The sequence below is a fragment of the Stylophora pistillata genome, chromosome 6 (genome assembly GCF_964205215.1).
Source record: "Stylophora pistillata chromosome 6, jaStyPist1.2, whole genome shotgun sequence".
NCBI classification, from domain to species: Eukaryota; Metazoa; Cnidaria; class Anthozoa; order Scleractinia; family Pocilloporidae; genus Stylophora; species Stylophora pistillata.
Genome location: NC_142524.1, coordinates 31,266,432 through 31,286,829, shown reverse-complemented (window position 1 = coordinate 31,286,829; position 20,398 = coordinate 31,266,432). Strand labels below are relative to the sequence as shown.

At 38.5% G+C, this 20,398-nt stretch overlaps 1 protein-coding gene across 4 annotated transcripts; it reads right to left on the bottom strand.

Moving 5' to 3' along the window:
• Positions 1 to 547: 547 nt before the first annotated feature.
• LOC111338570 (neutral alpha-glucosidase AB) lies at positions 548 to 20,345 on the bottom strand. Of its 4 annotated transcripts, none has more exons than XM_088762543.1 (29): positions 20,274 to 20,345; positions 19,788 to 19,880; positions 17,658 to 17,894; positions 16,729 to 16,896; positions 16,287 to 16,377; positions 15,984 to 16,080; positions 15,448 to 15,544; positions 14,684 to 14,785; positions 14,475 to 14,553; positions 12,222 to 12,395; positions 11,671 to 11,732; positions 11,023 to 11,100; positions 9,263 to 9,338; positions 8,741 to 8,797; positions 8,343 to 8,412; positions 7,915 to 7,994; positions 6,985 to 7,026; positions 6,650 to 6,848; positions 6,128 to 6,229; positions 5,983 to 6,041; positions 5,355 to 5,539; positions 5,051 to 5,115; positions 4,775 to 4,851; positions 4,599 to 4,673; positions 4,291 to 4,404; positions 3,716 to 3,825; positions 3,459 to 3,533; positions 2,138 to 2,241; positions 548 to 837 (listed from the first exon to the last, which is right to left on the bottom strand). In XM_088762543.1, the coding sequence occupies exons 1-29, from the start codon at positions 20,294 to 20,296 to the stop codon at positions 725 to 727; spliced, it is 2,904 nt and encodes a 967-aa protein (XP_088618669.1). In that variant the 5' UTR covers positions 20,297 to 20,345; the 3' UTR covers positions 548 to 724. The 4 variants fall into 4 exon arrangements, with proteins under 4 accessions (XP_088618669.1, XP_088618670.1, XP_088618671.1 ...); XM_088762544.1 differs by having other exon boundaries at positions 12,222 to 12,362; XM_088762545.1 differs by lacking the exon at positions 3,459 to 3,533.
• Between the last annotated feature and the right edge of the window lie 53 nt (positions 20,346 to 20,398).

Genomic DNA, 20,398 nt, shown 5'->3' with positions numbered 1-20,398 from the left:
GAAAATCATAACGACATAATGAGAAACATAATGACGCAACGGGATCATTGTGTTTTGGCCAATTAAAGTCTAGGTCTAGTACTTTCGGATCGGTTCATTTCAAGATGGCGGCCAGATTCGAGGAAAAGCTTGCGAGTGCAGTTAAAGACCGTTCCCACTAGTACATAAGAAGCATATGTTTATGTTCGCGCTTATGATTATGATCATTATGATGGTGAATGTCTCACTGAGGTAGCTATAGATGATGCCCAATAAAGGCGAATGATACCTAACGAGTGTTAAGGGTGACAAAGGACGGGTATTGTTGCTTTATGACTGCGAATGATGCGTTAGGACGCGCAAATATGTTTGAAGACGGAAAATAGTAATGAATGGCTGGCGAGAGCTGGCCGTAAACTATGAGTAATAACGGAAATGACTGCATGAATTTTATGTATTCACTTTTTTCAATGTGGGACCCGTAAATGAGGTGTCTGCAAAGAGCCTGGAACATAATAAGCCTGCAAATACTGGACATGCGTAGAAATGGTCAGATGTACACCAACACTTTGTTTGTAAAAATCACTTTAATTCCTGCTTTACAGCTAGTTGTTACAAAAGCTTTCTCACTTAGTGGCTAGATCGCCGTGCCTAATTAAAGACGAGAGGAATTCGTCTTATATATTATCGTGAAAACAATTCCCGAAAATGTGTAAAAAAAGTTGATAATTACTGATAATAACAATTAGGCGTGCATAGAGATGGTCCATTCCTTAGCTATATTAACCCCAGGTTTCTTGATTGTCATCGTGTTCGTTGAAGTATCGTGCGCAAACTGCAGATGTCTGTTCTCTCCACCTTCAGGAAAAAAAGACGACAAAAAAGAATTAAACACACGACAGCTAAATGATAAATTGTACACACTGAAAAGAGATTTTCTTTTCCTTAGACATGACTTTCCGATGTGGAAAGAAAATTAATTTCACTGTGTAGCTTCTCGATTAAAGCTCTCTTATAAGAGGATGACCGAGACAAGCACGGGACAACCTGTTTGAGGCTACTAGTGAGATACACACAAGTGAGATAAACATACGCACAAGTGAGATACTCACACGCACAAAACAAACAAACAAGGGAAAAAATAATCACAAATACGCACAAGTGAGATACAAATACGCACAAGTGAGATACAAATACGCACAAGTGAGATACAAATACGCACAAGTGAGAAACAAATATGCACAAGTGAAATACAAATACGCACAAGTGAGATACAAATACGCACAAGTGAGATACAAATACGCACAAGTGAGATACAAATACGCACAAGTGAGATACAAATACGCACAAGTGAGATACAAATACGCACAAGTGAGATACAAATACGCACAAGTGAGATACAAATACGCACAAGTGAGATACAAATACGCACAAGTGAGATACAAATACGCACAAGTGAGATACAAATACGCACAAGTGATACAAATACGCACAAGTGAGATACACATACGCACAAGTGAGATACAAATACGCACAAGTGAGATACAAATACGCACAAGTGAGATACAAATACGCACACGTGAGATACAAATACGCACAAGTGAGATAGAAATACGCACAAGTGAGATACAAATACGCACAAGTGAGATACAAATACGCACAAGTGAAATACACATACACACAAGGGAGATACACATACCCACAAGTGACATACGCATACCCACAAGTGACATACGCACAAGGGAGATACAAATACACACTAGTGAGATACACATACAAACAAGGGAATTACACATACGCACGAGTGAGATACACATACGCACAGGCAAGATACACATACGCACAAGTGAGATACACATACACACAAGCGAGATACACCTACGCACAAGTGAGATAAACATAAGCACAAATGAGATAAACTAACGCACAAGCGAGATACACCTACGCACAATTGAGATGGAAATACGCACAAGTGAGATACACATACGCATAAGTGAGATACATATACGCACACGTGAGATACGCATACGCGCAAGGGAGATACACACACGCACAAAACAAACAAACAAACAATCAAACAGGAGAAAAAATAATCACAAATACGCCACAAAGAGAGGAAATTCTCTGAGTAGAATCTGAGGTTGATCAAGTGGCCTACCATCAGCAGTAAGGAAGATTCCTTTCGGAGCATTACTGATTCCAAGAATTACAATCCTTTCTATCCAAGCAGCTGTGGTGTACTGAGTGTTCGGCGCCTCACGTCTGCAAAAAAAAAAAACAAAACAAAACAAAAAAAAGGAGTTGACTTGATGAACTCCCGATTTGCACCTCAGACGCTCTACCGCCGAGCTACGGGAAACTGTACGCCAGTTTTAATGACAACTAAGGATTTCAACCCTTACATTCTAACCTCGGTATCTGTATTCTCCATACTGTTCTCTACACATTTCTTTTGGTAATGAAAAGGCGAATTCGTTTAACAATCAAAGCTTCTCAGGTTGGCGATCATTTCACTTATTATCATGATCTTGATGAATGATTCAGGAGTATTACTGTAAGGAAAAATTCGATACAGGTCACTCTTACGGTTTAAAGAATTGCTGTCGGTGTGAAATTGTTTGGGAAATTATGTGAATAAAGATAGTGGAGCCATGCGCAACCTCAAGATAAAAGTAAAATGTGACGTTTATCAACAGAACACTAACCTTCAGCCTGGCGATGAAATGGAAAAATGTTTTTTTTTTGGAAAAAAAATAACTTCCATCGGAGTTTTACCAAATTACCGCGGGATTAAAATTTAGGATGTTCTACCACTGAGCTTGAGCAAACTTTTCGTTCCTTGGCCATGAAAGTTTGGCGATACTAATGTTATAAGGGGGGGGGGGGGGGGTACTTTTTGGCAATGATGCAAATTACGCCTTGTGATGGAAAACAAACCTAGCGATATTTTTCAGTGACTGACGCACTCATGTTCAGAGAGCAAAAATTGAATGCTGCTAACAGGGATCGAGCCTGTGACCTCTTCGGACGCTACCACTAAGAAACATGAGAGTAACGGTAGCTTATCCATCCAAAGCGGTTTGCGCGACAAACATGGGACATACTCTTTTAATACGAATGTCAATGGGATTCTTTTGGACAATGATGAAAATGAAGGCAACAAATTTATCTGCAGTCTAGTGATGAAAGCGAAAGATAATGTTCTCGGTAAAAATAAGAAAATGACAATAACAACAATGATAAAAACGAAAGGTCAAAATCAGAAGGGAACAGCGGAATTTTTTATTTTTTTATACCGAGCATTCCTAAGTCAATTGTGAAAATCATCCTCTCACACTTTTAAGCAAGCAGGAGGCCTCAATCGAATCTCGCCCAGTTCTAGAATTTTTAGATAAACGTTTGGCTTCGTGACAGGTCTATATCAGAAACCGCTATCAAGATGTTAAATATATTGAAAAGACAAGAACAAATCTACTAACAGGATGTTCCATATCGATGATAAAATCCCGGATTCTTCAGACTGAGGCTGAAGGGGGATGGGTTTAGATGCATTCCTACGGGGCGGAAAAGATCCTTGCTTCAAAATTACCTCAGTAAATAACGTTTGATAAGACTCACAAGTCCATAGAATATAAATACAAAATAAAGGTAGATTTTAGCAAGTACACATCTGCGAGGTGCACTTATGTTCTTTGCAATGACTCATCGAGAGAACAGACACGAAAAGTATTCTTACTTTGCTACCAATCGTCCGCCACCGAATGAGAACTTCATGTAAATGTAGGCACCATTCTTGTAGTCAAAGGTGTGTCCATCGTCCACGTAAAGATCTCCTTCTGCTTCAGCCTGCGCAGAAAGGAAATAAGCTTACGAATTGAACAGGATTCTTTAGTTTTAGCATGCCAGAGCTTTTCCTCTTATCTAAGTATAGGGCGACTGGGAGAATTCACACTACCTCCTCCCCCTCCCGACCCCATACACCCCCTTACCCCACCCCCCCCCTTCTTAATGAGACGTTTGCCTATCTCATGTTACCCTCCAAATTCAATCCAAGAACCCAGCCAGGGTTCCAACCCGGACTTTTTTGAGAGAAGTACAACGCGCGAACCGTTTGCTCATCGACGGGACCGACATTTATATGACATTAGATGTTATTATAACAGCCACGTAAAAACTGGCCATAAACACGTATGTGTTGCTAAAAGGAGTTCATCCGAGTGTCCGTCCATCCGTACGCGCGTACACTGCACATTCACAGGTTCGTTCGTTCAATTGTCACTTAAGGTGTAGTAGTAATATGCCAAAACTTACACTGGGGTTCAAGGCCATCGTCAAAGTGTAAGGATCCTTGTGCATGAGTGCACTGCATCGGCGGATTCGTTGCTTGGTGGCGATGATGCTTCCTCCCCGCTGGAACACTGGGATCTACAAGAAGAATTTCACATTACAAAAATCCTCCAGTATTCCGGGAGAAATCTTCTTTTCTTCATCCACTGAGTTCTTCCAAAAGGTGAGGGATTAGATATCGACCCACGAAATAGTGACTCACAGAAGGGAAGAAAATGAAAGGTAGTTGAAATTTGTTAAATATGCGGTATGACTTAAATCAATGAATTTACCTTTTCGAGTGGTGTAGACACGTAGATCGTACTCTCCCCTCGGTAAATCTTGAAATCATGCAGGTCGTACCAATACTGCTCAGAAAAAAAATTAAAAAAAAGAAAGTATGTTCCCCAAAACGATTCTTACACGAGGACACGTTAGACAAACGCAGTTACGATGTAAAATAAGCTACCTCTCCTTTTCCTGGAAGGTAAATATCTATCGAGTTCTGTCCTTGAGTGGTTACTGGTTTTACGAGAAGATCCTTTCCTAAAAAGATAATCGGAATATCTAATTAACGGCTGTTTCCTCTCTGAGATAAAAAGCTCCCTGCGTAGATTACGAAATGAAATTAAATGAAGGAAATGAGCCTGCGTTCCTTCCCGGGAGTTCCCTCTTGAGAGGATCGGAGACTGACCGACAAAAAAAGGCTGAAATCAAGCCTAGCTACTCACAAGACTAAACTTACCGAGCAAAAATTCATCCTCCATTGCAAAAGTGTTCTTCTCTTCCGGATACTCCACCCACAAAGGCCTAATGAGCCAGAATCAATGAGATGAATTACTCAGGAACTCGTTCTTTTAAAATCCATTCAGTTAAAACAAAAGAAAGCATAAATGTGACAGCGGCTTGAGAACGAGTTCTTCTCTCGATATTTTCCGAAGTTTTTATATTAGTTCCGACTGGTTTCCGAACGGTTTCCGATCGGATGCTCAACTTGAAAAACAGTTGTTAATCGCATTTGTCCGGATACTATACCGGCGAACACTTACCGGACTATGGGCGTGCCCGTCTCGGAGGTGTGGTAGAACAAGGTGTACCAATAGGGCAGCAATGAGTATCTCACACGGATGGCATCTCTGATCAGATTCTTGTACTGCTCATCGTAAAGCCACGGTTCCCGGCGCTTTGTGTCCAAGTGAGCATGCGCACGGAAGAAGGGGAGGAAAGCAGCCGCCTGAAAAAAACATCCAGTACAACATAAGGCGTTAGAAAGCAGACCTTCCCTTCGTCCGAGTTGATGGTGATAATCAAAATAGCACATCATGCTTCAAGCTTCTAATATATGGTTAAAATCATGCTTGAGTGTCACGGCATTTCAAACCTGGGGTTGAACGAAGCGATCCAGTTTTTGGTTCGCGGCACGCGGTACGCACAAAGCGAAGTAGATCACTGAAGCGATTTCCAACTGAACGCCACCACTTGACAAGTCATGACAAAATTGTATGAGGCATTACCCAACAAAAACACATTGGAGTCAAGTGGATGAAACACGACACATAACAACAAACGCCGCGTGCAAACTTTCCTTGTGCCCGCCCCGCGACCCCTTTTAATTCCATCGAAAAAACAAAAACAAAACAGAAGTGAAAACGAATAAGTCGAAGAAAGAAAATCTACCTGATACCACCTGAGTAACAGCTCTGGGTCAGGATTGTTAAAGAAGCCACCGACATCAGCTGAATAAAAACAGCAGAAAAATACACGAAGTGAATCGTCGTGAAACTAATCAGCTACGAACTTGATTGAATCAAAATCGCCTCACCTCCGGAAAATGGTAACCCGACCAAGTTCAGAGTGAGGATCATTGGAAGGGATGCCTTTAGGTGGCTCCAGTCCGCCATGTTGTCACCCGTCCAAATTGGACCTACAAATCAATTTACAGTCGCAGTAAGTTAAATGCAGAGCAAGTTTCTATTATTATAAGCAGTTTCAATTTGGGGAACCAAAGCACTCCGAGATTACTTTAGTTTTTGTTAGTTAGCTGCTGTGATTGGTCTAGAAACCTGGTGCTACTCCTCAACCAATCACATGTAAACCACAGACGAATCGCGACCTGTCACTAATGTTTTCCCGCGTTTTATGGGGTTAGTTTTTTTCTTCTTATCATTGTCCTCTTCTCTAATTGGCTGCTATGCTTAGCTTGGTTTTAGTTTGATAACTTCCGTTTTAAAGCGCCTCAGTAGTGAGCTTTATATCCTGTTAGGCTGGTCACTGGAAATAAGCTCAAATCATTTCATAGCCAGTTTTACATCGCTTTCTTTTTCCGCTGATTACAAACACTTACCATTTCTTTGAGTTCCGGCAAAAAATGCTCGCGACAGGACAAACGGTCTTTCCCTACCCCCTGAACGGTCTATTTGTCCTTGCACTGTTGCCATGTGCTGATAGAAGCCGTAGATGTTGTGCACATCGCGGTGTTCCCAGTCCCCGAAGTGAAGCGCGTCTTTGTGCATGGTTATTTCCGGTCCATGGAAAACAGAAGGCTGAAAGGGAGGAGAAACGATCAGATTACGGTACGAACGACGAAGATCCTCCATGGCTAAAACTGCGATCAGATCTGTTTTAGAGCCATTTTCTACTACGCTACTACCAGAAAAATATATCTGTCGTTATGCTAACCTCATTCATGTCATTCCAGGTAAAAAGAGTTTCTGTAGAGCCCTAAAAGAAAACATCACAAGTGAACAGAGAGGATAATTGGACGACACTCAACAAATGGTAAACACCACAGCGTACACTATATATTGACTTATGGATGCACGCGGGAGGTTGCTAAGCACGAAAGAAGCGTAAGGGTCGCGCGAGGCGATGGCCGAGAGCGACTCTAGCTTCTTGAGTGCTTAGCAAACCTCCCAAGTGCATCCATAACTCAATAGTGTACGCTGTGGCGTTTACCATTTGTTTTATAACATAACATTGATACATTGTAGCTAAAGAGTTCCCTTTTATTTAACAAATCTTACGTGACCAGAAAAAACAAGCGCGCGCGGAAAAATAGTCTTAGCATTTGCTCTCGTCAGCTGCGTACACCCAGGGGCACATGGGGGACACTAAACTGACCAATCAGAGCGCGCGCTTTACTTTGGTTATGTTATAATTTCTCAGATTTACGTCAAAGCTTCCTATATCCAGGGCTCGACACTAACGGTAGCCCACTAGCCACAGGCTAGTAGAAATTCAGTTTTGGCTAGTGGTTTTAGATTTTCACAAGTCAGTTTGGCAAGTAAACAAACTGAAATTGTCATAACATCTAAGATGTCAATAGCCACTTGGCTAGTAAGTTGAAAAGTTAGTGTCGAGCCCTGTATATCACGTATTAAACTCTTACATATGAGTTTTCCCTCCGAGAGAAGGAGTCGAAGACGCAAAGAAAAAGCTACATAATAATGTGACTATTTTCTCTGCTTTCTCAGAAAAAAAAAAAAAAATCAAAATTAATGATTACTTTTGCTCCGTGTCGTCGTGAAAAAAAGTTCCGAATAAAATACTAACCAGTAAACTTTACAAAACCCCTAGGAAAGAGTAAAATTTTCCCAAAATGTGACTTACCTTATACTCGCTTAGAGAAAACTTACTGGCCCACCATTTGCGAATTTCCGGACTGAGGAAATCGATCCAGGATGAGGTTCCTAGGGATCGGAGGAAAATAGACTTCTAGGGACGCTGAGAACAGTTTTCTTACCGTTAAGGCACTTGTCGTTTGAGAGATCAATTAAACCATTTTCAGTTTTTAATTAATCAAACCGATGATGGCCCTATAATAAACTCTCATTACGATGAAGTGAGAGTCTGGCAGAAAATATATGAGGGTTTTCTGGGTCTTTTATTGGCCGATGACGCGGTTTTTTTTTAAAGGGGAGGAGCGAAACTTTGGCCTTCTTCACTTATTGCTGTGTCAGATACACTTAAGGATTTCAAGTCAACTCTCCCCCACTCAACAATGCGTTTTTATTCGTTCTATTTTATGCATAGCTTACCTGGCCAACACCAGTTCTCATACTCTCCGCCATCTTTGTTCTTCACATAGTGGCCCAGTTTTGTCGCTTCCTGTGAGATTTAAACGTAAAACTGAACAAACCGCACGAGCAAATGAAGTTGAGACTTTCAGAATCGCGGTGCTCTATACCCTGCAACTAAGGCGGAGAGAGGTCGGGCCCAACCTCTCTCCGCCCGTTGCAACCGAGTGGTGAACTGGACCGTTTCTAGGTTCACATGTTACAAGCACTTCGTATACTGCTGAGATCAGAAATTTAGAGAGAATGTTGAGTGGATACATAGCATAGAAGATTGAAAAACAAAATAAAATACTATTTTTGAGAGCTAGGTCAAACTCTGGGTTCGCGAACCAAAATTATTTTAAAAGTTTTTAGCTTGCCTCATGAATGTGATATCCACCTTCGCGTTTGATGTGGGGATCAATTATAGTAACCATCTAAAATACAATAACAATTATTAGATAAATCAATAAGTGAAAACAAAGAAACTACAAAAGAACAAAAACAGAAAGAATACTCATGCATTGTGTTAACAAGATTTCGAAATTGAGCAAATTTTCAAAAGCCGTTTTTCCTCTCTTTACCATTTACGTTAAATTCTCCAACTCAAGTTCCATTCATTCCTATAGCTGTTGGCGATGGAGATTTCCGTAAGATGGAAACCTAGTTTAAAAAAAACTTTCTCGATATCGCAAGCCTAATGCGCAATGTACTAATGCTGTAACGAGAAGGTGCACTTTGGATAGTGCTCTTGCAAGTTAAAAAAGACACCTGAAAACTATGCTGCAGAATCTGTGTTATAAGGCCTGAGCTTGTAACACGCGCTACCGCTGATCGATTATAAACACAAGTTCTAGATCTCGTTACTCGAATTTTTGATAACTACTCGTTGATGGCTTTACCTTTCGACCTTTTGATGCCAGGTTTTTCTGCATCTGGTCAGGAGTTGGAAATTTATGCTTGTCCCAAGTCATATATCTACATTAAATTGGATAGTCAATACAATACGTAACAGCTTGGTTACTGTAAAGAGCTTTTTTCCATTGAAAATATTATTATTCTAAAAGATAAGAAGTTGTGGGCCAACATCACCGACAGCGATTTTACAACAGCTTTAGATGACCTTTTGCCACCAGAGCGACCAATAGTTACGCTACGTAAGAGGCGCCATAATTATATTCTCCCGCTTGTCAGAACTGAACGTTTCAAGAGGACTTTTGTTAATAGATGTTTGTTCTCTTATTAGTTAGTCAGTTAGTAATTTAGTTAATTAGTTTTATACTTGCTGAGTTCATATCATTGTAACTAAACACGTTTGTTGTTTAGAGTGCTTAATAAAGACTTTTATTATTATTATAGCTAATAATACACTTCAAAGACATCTATGATGAGGCACGTCGTATAGGGATAGTTTGAAATCACAACTCTTTGTTTGTTCTGTGGCTGGTATTTTTTCCACTTAGTTTTTTCGGCTTTCAGTGAGACCACCCCTGTAAATTGTTCCGTTGCTCGTTCCCCATTTTTTCATGAAGGTCGGTAAAGGAAAATTAAAGAAATGACGGTGAGAGCCTAGGTTCAATAAAAGGCCAGATGTGGGTACTTGAGTGTTGTTTCCTTTACCCAAAGGTCCGATAGACATGTACAGGGAAGATATTTCAACATGAACGATTTCTGTTTAAAATCAACTCCTGATAAGCATTATGTCAACCGCTAAAATTTTTGCTTCTTTGATTTTTTTTTTCTTCTTCCTCGATTTCCAAAAATGGTTGTGTCGGGATATGCAAGCCATTTATTGCAGCTAATAATAATAATAATACTACTACTAATAATAATAATAATGGACCTACTTGGGGGTTTATCAAGGACTACGGAAGAGGGATTACGGAAGTTGTTGGGAAAAAAGACAAAAGATGTGCTACGAAACATGCAGAAGTCTGTAGTGTCAAGTACGTTGAATATTGCAAGGACTTTTAAGATCATAACATGAACAGTAAAACTACAAAAGAAACTTTTGAAAGGTTGAACATGATAAGAACATTATATAAGCATGAAGTTTATTCCTGCATATGAATATTAATTTGAAGGATAGTTTTAAACATTGAGGGGAATTTAAATATTGAGTTCCGTATATTAGAAGATTAATCGACTTATGTAGAGAATTTAGTTTAAAAGTTTTACAGTGATCTTATTCACAGAACGTGACTTAGTTGTTATGTATATTAATAATAGATTGTAAATTAGCGATGGTATATTAGTATTAGTTGTATCTTACATAAATTTCCATGCTAGCAAATAGGTTTTTATATTTTTTATAAGTGCAATGATGTGTAGTTTCATAGGTTACGCTGTGCGCCTTATGAAACTTTCTTTTCCTGGCATACTGAAGTTCAATAAACTGCGTTATAATAATAATAATACTAATAATAATAATAATAATAATAATAATAATAATAATGGTAATAATTATTATTATTATTATTTATTTATTTATTTAGACACGATAATGTTTAAAGCTGAACAGCTTGTGGGGTTGTGTGTAAATAAATTCAAATGATGATGGTTTTTGAGGAGAGGGGAAAACCGGAGTACCCGGAAAAAAACCTCAGGTTGCTGCTCAAACAACAGAACACAAGGGAGCGAATAAATTAAGTTTTGTACTCACTTCTTTCCATCTGTATGTTCAATATCCAGCCACAGAACATCATAAGGAATATCATGATCATCAAAACCTTTATCCACACTGAAAAAAATCACAGGAAGAACAGCTTAGCTATGAAGGGTTATTACAGATCAAAGAGTGTTGCTTCCTATTAGATACAACCTTTTTTTTTTATATTCATTACAAAGATATAGCTTTCATTTAATATTTTCTGTGACTTTCCATCACCCAAACTTAATTTCCAGGACTTTCCAGACTTGGAAATGATACTGCAGAACTAGGTGCCTTTCAAGTTTTCCACGGCCTGAACAAACCTTGACCAAAGAAATTCACTTTGCTACAGTTTCTTCTCAAAATCGTTTTGGTTGCTTTTGCCTGAACTGTCTTCAAGACATACATTGAGCTTTTGCTGATGTAAAAATTGGTAAGTAGTCCGTTAGCCAGAAGTTAAAGCTTTAGGCAATTTTCTGTCTTTCACAAGGTAAGAGGAGAGGGCAATCCCAAGGAACAAGACAAGCCCGTTGTCTTGCCCATCCAAGTAGCCAATCATATAACAGAATCTACCTCACTTTAGTGGCTCATTAAGGCAGTGAACATAATACAAAAAAATTTAGTATATGAAGACAACAAAGCCACTCAAGTGCAACATACTTTTTCACATCATCTTCATCATTGTAATTCCATCGACTCTGATGATAAGCTATCCCAAACAACTATAACAAAAGATCATCAAAGATGTAAGATTCAAAAGGTAAGATCTAATGGCTAAATCATTTGTAGAAGGGTGGTTCCAAAGACTGCCTTCCAAAAAAAACTATTTTATATCACTCCATGCTTCAAAGCCAAGTTTTGATCAGCGCATGTGAAACTCACTAACAGCATCACACTGTCACACTAGAGCATCTCAAGATGCAGCCAACCAACCTCCAAAGTGAGCATGTAAAGATGAAACAATTTAACGTAATAAGAAAAAATCCAACATGCTTCAAAAACAGGGATAAACTCGATCCAACTTCTGTGCTGTTAAATTACTTGCACAGACCTAAACTTAAAGACGAGACTTAAACTGTGCAACAGGGCTCAGTTTGCAAAATCTAATTCACAGTGAGCTCTCAAAAAAAAAGTAAAGAAATATATGAAATCAGCTGCGAGAACTGTGAAAACTGAGACAGACTCAGATAAAATAAAGAAGCCACACTTACAGGTGGCAGGGCTGTAGTGCCAGTGAATGCAGCATACTCTTGGAACAGGTCATGAGGTTTTGGACCCAGCATGACAAACACGTCAATGATGCCACTCTCTGAAATCCAGTGGGTGTCAACCTGAGGGACCTCTTCACTTCCCTTGAAAAATGACATCAGTGAGTTTAACATGGACTGCAAAACAAAAGAACAGTGGAACACAAGGGCAGGCTAAGCCTTTTTGGTTTAGTCAACTTTAGGCTGACTAATGCTCAGTTGTGTCCAGTGCTCCATTCAAAGAAACAATTTATTGGATGTAGGATTCGCGTCATGTTATGTGGGCTTCATTTTAAGAAAATCTAAGGTGTGAATACTATTAAAACATCAAATTATCAAAGTAACTGAAATGTTTGTTCATCAAAATATCAACATTTTAATTCAAAGTTTTCTCTTTTGGTTTTTAGATGAAACTTAATGTACGAAGGAGTTTCAACATTGCAAATTTTAAGGGACTTCCAAATGGTTCATTGTTAGAGCATTTGACATAACCAGCTTACTTACTAAAATATGTATCACCTGCATTTATTTAGCTACATGTAAATCTCTCAAGATGAAAAGTAGCAAACCTGAAGCGGGCTAATCCCATGCTAAATATCACCATGAGTTATCACTTACTTACACTACTCTGTATAATGTTTTTATCCTGCAGAGCTTATGAAATATTAACCTTGTAAATGCCACTTAATAGAAGTATTGAATTAGAGATTAAACTTCAACATCATTAAAATTCTGCAGTTGTTTAATAAAACAAGTTCTCCATGATTCAGTGTGTTTAGTGAAGAGAAATATTGAATGATTAACATGTTATCTTGTTCAATGATTTCAATTGCACAAAAATCATTTTTAAAAATGTGAAAAATTTATTTAAAATCAAAATGTATTTTGTTACATGTTATTGTTAAGAATTGATTTGGTGCTCTTGACTCCTACGTAATATTCTCTGCTTTTAATCCAACCCTTTGACTCCTGGAGGTAATTTACATGTAGCTTTTCTCTGTAACATCCATGCATTATCTAACAATAAAGTACTGAGAATGCTCATACTTATCATTCAACTACACTCTGTAGAGTACAAATAACTTCATAAACGAGTACAAATATCACACAATATTTATACTCCAGAAATATCCATGAGATTCGCCCCCACTGAAATAACAATTTGGCATGTTGGATGATAAATCTCTTATTAGACATTTTGTTGTATAGTATCAATGATTATTACACGACTCGGGCAGTCAGAGGGCCAATAACTAAAATCAACCAATCAAAATGCTCTATTGCCGGTCAATATTCTCTCAGTATTAGACTGGGCACTGTCCCGAATGGTCCTGAATGATACCGCACTTGTGTCCCTTTGAACTTCAGTCGTATAATAAATCTCTAGATCTTATTAACCAAGCTTGCTCGAAACCATACTGGAAGAATATCGGCCCTCGGTCTCTTTTGTACGGACCCTGCTGCTCTCGGTCTGTACTGTCAAGACCTCAGGCCGATATTCTCCCAGTACAGCCCTCGCTCTTGGTTAATAAGATATAGTATTTTTACTCGTTGTTTGCATTTTGATGCTCAGCTATACTATACAACAAAGCGTCTAATAAATAAATTTATTCCTTAGCTCCCACAAGTTGCCAAGACAGAATATCTCCCAAGCTTACTGTTTAGAAGCGAAACGGGAAATCCAAACAAACACTTTAATTCCAACACGGTAAACTGTAGACTCACGGTAAACGACAACGACCATTAAACTAAACTGCTACTCGATAAACTAAAAACTTTTCAACTCCTTCTAAAAAATTGCACACTTCAAAATTAAAAGGTCCGCGTGATTTGCTTATGATATTATTAGCCTACATAGTCCCAAAGCATGCGCACAAGTTCATTAACGTCTTCTTAACACTTACAATATAAGTAGCAGATAAATAAGTGGGGAGAATATCAAAAAATAGCAATTTAGGGATTATTAGTTGACCAAATACCAAATTCTTAGAAGTAGCTTCATAAGAATTGTATAGTGAACAGTAAGAAGAATTCTTTGAGATCTTTAGAAATTGGTACATGTACAAGTTGTCATGTATATGTAGGTAGATCTAACAAAAATTCTCTTAACTAATTTACAAGGAAATATGTAGTAGCTAGACAGGAAAACTTACAATCATATCTTAGGAGTTAAAAGGTGATGAGGACAAAATCTGATTAAAGAAAACATTCACGTACCTTTCTAGCACTGGATGAACTGATGTCCACCCATGTTTCAGCTGCATTCATCCAGAACACACCAACTGTGCGTGCAACACTGAAAGTTCAGGAGTCAGAGTGTAATGGAATCCAACAACTTTTTTCCATCATTTTTCCTAATTGTCAACTACATGTACATGTGTACCGGTAAGTTTTAGTAAAAAGTGAGAAACTCTGTGTTTACTTACCTATGAGCGATCATGACAGGAATGCTTCCATAAAGAGCCATTCTGGAGTCCAGCTCATACTCAAATACATCCAAGTTGTACAAACGGTATGGCTCTGAACCACTGAAAAAATGAAAATCCAGTAATTAAACATATTCAAGTACCTATATGCCTGACTACAGGTAACAGTGGTAGATCCAGACCATGAGCCAAGGGGGGCCGTTTTTGTTTGTGTGTGTTCACATACCGGCTTTTCTTCCCTCTGTAGTTATTTTTTTTTACCCAAAATAAGGGGGGAATGCCCCTGGTGCCCCTCCCTTGGATCTGCCACTGTGTATATGGACTGGCGAATGGTAGGTCTAGATAGTAAACTATTTGTTCAATTTCAAAGTTGTGTCAGCCTTAGTGACAGTTAAGTCTTGACATCTCCTTTCTCTTGACTTCACTTCTGACAGCTGCATTGGTAATACATAAAAAGGAGTTTTGTGAAAAAAAAATTTCCCTTGAGTCTCCTAAAATTTTCATACAGGTATCCTAGTATCTTGATGAGTACAGGACTTCACCATTTATCACCCCTGCAGGTAAACACTGAGGTCCATAAACAAGTAAATAACATTTCTTAAAACTAAGGTACAAGTAAATACCCAAATCCTTCTTTAACTACCGCTGAGAAGCTATTAACTAGAATCAAATTTCACTTTTATCACTGGCCCATGCAGTCAAACATTGTGATACCAGGAGTAAAGCATGGTTCTACTGTATAAACCCTCTACAGCAGAACTTACACAGTTGTCTTAAGAGCTAAAGTGTCTGCATGTTCCGGGATTCCATACACATGTTCAACACCAGGGAATGAAATGTCCAAACCAACAGAACAAGGACCTACGAGAATGAAAATTGAAAAGGTACAGTAAACAACATGGCAACAAACTTACATGTATGACATTTCTCCACAAAAGTTTCACATTGGATCAAAAATGAGGCAACAGGCAAATAATTACCAAATTCTTCATAATTATAAATGCGTCCGCTTGACTTGGGATCGAGTGGTCCAGGTTCAAGCCCTGGCCAGAGACATCATGTTTTGTTCTAAGGCAGGACACTTTACTCTAACAGTGCCTCTCTTCCCCCAGGTGTTGAAATGGGTACTGCTGAATTTAATGCAGGGGGTAACCCTACAGTAAATCCCATCCAGAGGGGATTAGAAATACTCCTAGTTCATTCCATGCCACAGAAAGTTGAGTTAGGGGCCAGCCGGCCCTCATGATCACTCTTGCAAATGGGATTACTTACTGCATAGACAGAACTAATGTTGAATTACCTCGTGGTCTTGAATCATGATGCTCTTTAAAGTTTTCTTCCCAGTTCTCCTCTTCCACTCTTTCCTCTTCTTCTTCTTTTTTCTCAGCATTTTCTTCCTAAAAAAACAAATATCACCCCCAAATAACACACACTGTAAGGGTCACAAGAACGAAGGAAACAATCACCAACTAAAGAAGCTACTGATTGTTAAACAATTCTTAATTCTCCTTGTCAATACCTAAGAAAATGTATAAAGAACAGTATGGAGGACGTGTATACTAATTTTTAGGATGTAAATGGTTCTAACTTGAATTTCTCGTACCGACTCTGACTGATCATCTGACTTTTCTTCCTCATTTTCTCCAGGTGGGTGACCTTCTTCATCTTCATCTTCAACCTTGACAGGAATTTTCCTAGTTAGGATACAGAGGGAGATGATGCAAAGACATTACACCTTTTATATTGTACATAACAGGAGTGGAACCTTCATTTAGTGAAAACCCTTGACATGAAAAGCATCAATATCAAGTTTAACCCTTTAACTTTCATGAGTGATCAAGACAGAATTTCTCCTTCCAATAACAAACCAATGTCCAGCAGACAAGTGATGAGAATAAAGGAAAATATCAACTAAGGGATTATTAGTTGATCCCATTAAAAATTCTCCAAAGGAACACCACAAGAATTGTATGGCAGGCGGTAAGGAGAATTGCTAAATTGAATAAGATCATGTGAGTGACAGGGTTAGATTGATTGCAGCTTACTGTTTCTCCCTATAATGCTCAAAGTTCATCAGCCCTCTTGAATTCACAGACACCGCCACTTCATTATCAACCAAAAAATCCAGGCGAAAAGGTTTGTATGTTAAAACAACACTGTTGTTATTAAATCCAATGTGGACACTCTCATCATCCTGTTTGAGTTTTTGGTTACTGAAAAAGAGCAATGACAGCAGGTAATGATAAGAACAAACAGAGGCCGAAACTCATATAAAATCTCAGATTTGTTTCTTTCAGATCTCTGCTGAGAGAAGAGAATACAAACAAACAAAGAAAAAGAAACCAAAAAATAGAGGAATAAAGCATTGGAGCATAAGTCAGAGGAATGAATAATTACCATGCTAACAGAAAAAAAAAAATTGGAGTACTGTGCAGAATTTCTTTCAAGATCTGCCACAATTTTATTTCTTGAAAATATGTGCTGCTCAAAAAGTCATTGGCAGGAGAAATGTTTTTAAGCTATTGACTACTAATTAATTTTTACCAAAGAAAACTTTTCTCTTTCATTTTTATTTTTGTTTGTGGGGACTGTACCTTAGTTAATTGCCAAATCTTTCTCTGAAATCTTTTCAAGTGCTTCATCCACAGTACAAAATTTTGAAATATCTTCTCTAAAACAACATCTGCTAATGTCATGCCAACAAAATAATTTATATCAAAGTCATCTAGATGTAAATTTAGATGACTTTGATCAAGTGCTAATCAATGTGTCAGGAGAAAAAGAAATTTACAGTCATGGTGGATAAATGTAATTAACTGGTTTGGGTTAAAACAATTGTGCATACAGCTGTATCTTTAAAGCTCAGCTAGCAAATGAGATGTTGAGAAAATGCATGCACAAAAACATAGATGACAACAGCACTTGCTAAAAGACTTGAAGTTTATACTACAAGAAGGTTAAGTCATATCCTTACCTAATAGTCTTTGGTTCTTTAATCAAGACATCTTTGACTTCATATCTTGGTCTAATTGGGTTCTTTTCATTAATTCTAAATCTAACAGTATTTTTTTCTAATGTTTGAAGCTTTAGACTGAGTAATACATTTGATTTCTTGTTTAGTATATCAACATCAAAAGAGGAATCTGTAAACACTATTGAATCTTTGACTACTGAAAATGGCGACTCTCCTGCTTGGATGGCCCTATTGTTCCTGTAAACAAAAACAAAAAAACAATAAAAAACAACTGCTATTAAATTTCTTCTCAAATATATCACACACATTTTACTCCATAAACTTAAAGAAATGATTGTAATCAATTTGTCACTCTCTGTCATTGCCATTGTCATGAATATGTATATAGTCTATATCTGACCACTTGCAGCCCAGAGGCTAAATTACGGGTGCAGTGTAAGGTTGAGAACAGACGTCAGCATATCAGACGCCTCTGGCAGCCGCTTCGGTCTATTGATCTCACCTTCCCACCCATCCCACCCCAGGGGAGGACATCCATCACACAGTAATCTCGTGTGTAGGAAATTAACGTCTCCTACCCCAACCCTGCAGGAGACGGGACCTCCATTTATTCGTCCCTATCTGAGAAGACTACAATATCTAACCATTTCTTGATGTTATAGAAAGGTAGCAAATTCTTCTCAATTATTTTAAGACCTTGAGTGTTGGTTCGGCCGGGGCTTGAACCCTCGACCTCCCGCACAACAGTCCAGCGCTCTATCCATTGAGCTAACCGGGAGGCTGTTAGCTCAATACCCCAAACCCAGTTCTAACACTCAGCAAACTCTGTTTGAATCCCAATTGAGACTGGCTTTCAGTTGATCATGCTAGCATGTACTTGCATGCAATCAAAATAAGTTGAATATTTGAAGTTCAAAGGGTTGAGTATCTCTCATGCTTGGAAAGTGATTAATGGCACAATCAGTGACAAACGTTTTGAGACATTTCATTTTCTTCCCAACCTGGTTGTCTTGTTGCTCAGCTACCCCCGACCTAAACTTCAACACAATACTGAGTTTGCCAATTCCACCTTGTTGTAGCCTGCATTGCAGCCGGATGTGTCACACAATCCCCAGTATAGTCCGTCTATACTGGAGGTTTAAACTGTCTGCGACGCAGGCTACCTTGTGGCTGGAGTTCAATGATGTTTGAATGCTTGTGGGAGAGTGGGGGCAGAAATGATGGAGGTGGTTCTTGGTGAAATGAAAACTTCTGATCATCTGGTCTGATCGCCCTTGTGAGAGTCATCTTTAAAGTGCACTATTGTCTGTAGTAGTCAATGGTCTTTAAAAAACCTTAGCAAGTCAAACTCAATTTTTATTACGACTTCCACAAAGGTTGTTGAAACATCAGTCACTACTACTGACAACAATCCTTCCCAGGACCTCTCTCACCTGGGTGATAACACCACACAAAGAAATGTTTCTCCCAGGTTAAAATGTATCACTCAGAACTTCTAAAACTTTAAGACTTCTATGCATCTGAGGTACTTTCGTCACAAATTCTAGTTTCCAGTCAAAGTTAATTGTTCCTGCCACCCATTATAAGAAGGTTGCAGCCCTAAAGATAGCCTACATGAGCTAGTTGTTGGTGTGTTGCCAAGATATCAAACTTGAAGATACCAAAAGTCAGCTATGATCTGATGAAGTTAATAATAGTGGGCAGAATTTCCCACCTCAGCATCTTACTTGAATTAATTTGAATATCAAAGGAGAGGGGGATGGCTTGCATGTGACCTTGCCAACCAACTCCTCCTTCTTACATCTGTAGTTATATAGATAGTGTCTTGTTTAGACTCTTTTAACACATGTAAATGCACATTGTTTGGCGGATCTCCTTCTGAGCAAACGTGCACGTCCTTTACGCCAGTGTGGTTATGATTATTTATTACATTCAAAAACCCAAAATAGAGCAAGGCTATGCCCAGCTAACTTAGATTGTAGAGACAGCCTGTCTAATGCTATCTGCCCATTAAAGAACCATTAAATTTATGGAGTCAGTGCAGACTCTCAAGAGAATTTAATTCGCATTTCTTTAAATCTTCTATCCATGGAAATAAAACAATAAGACATTATTATGACACCAACTTACTTGCAAAAGCTACTTTGTTCACACTTTTTGAAGTTTCCCTTATCCACTGCATTGATTTCTGGAATTATCCACACCAGAAGGAGTGAAACAATCCTTAAAATCAAGAAAAGAGGTACCAAAATTCACTTGGAAGCTTTTTTAAATCAGGTGACAATTCAAAGGCAGCATCTGCAAGTCCAAGGTTCTGTTGCACTTCAGTCAGTATAATTTACCGAAACTTGAGATAAGGGCTGAAAATTGCTTACATTTAAAATTCAGATCTACAGAAATACCATTAAGCTATGCAAAAACCCGGTTATGTCAAAAAATATGAAAAATCAAAGTGCGGAGTTTACACGTGTCGAGTAAATGGACGATCTTTCATTCGATCGGATATGTTATCACGCATTTAAAAAAAATCATTAGGAGGACTAAGACAAGGAAGATCTGAGTAAATTTTAGGTAAAGAGGTGGATATATTCAAAGAAAACAAAGCGATTACTTTACCTCGATAGGCAAAACGTAGCCATTGAAGTCCACGAAATTCTCACCTCAGCTCTTCTCGAACTCAAGATTAAATCTCGGTGAGTAAACTGGGAAGGAGTATTGCTGCTTCAAACTCCCGGATGCAA

Bases quoted from the DNA above. Each gene is read 5' to 3' on its own strand.
- LOC111338570 (XM_088762543.1), bottom strand. From the start codon at position 20,296: ATGGCTACGTTTTGCCTATCGAG. The intron at 8,413-8,740 runs GCAAGCTAAAAA...TAAATCTCACAG, and splicing joins GTGGATATCACATTCATGAG to GAAGCGACAAAACTGGGCCA. The intron at 4,674-4,774 runs GTAGCTTATTTT...TTTTCTGAGCAG, and splicing joins ACCTTCCAGGAAAAGGAGAG to TATTGGTACGACCTGCATGA.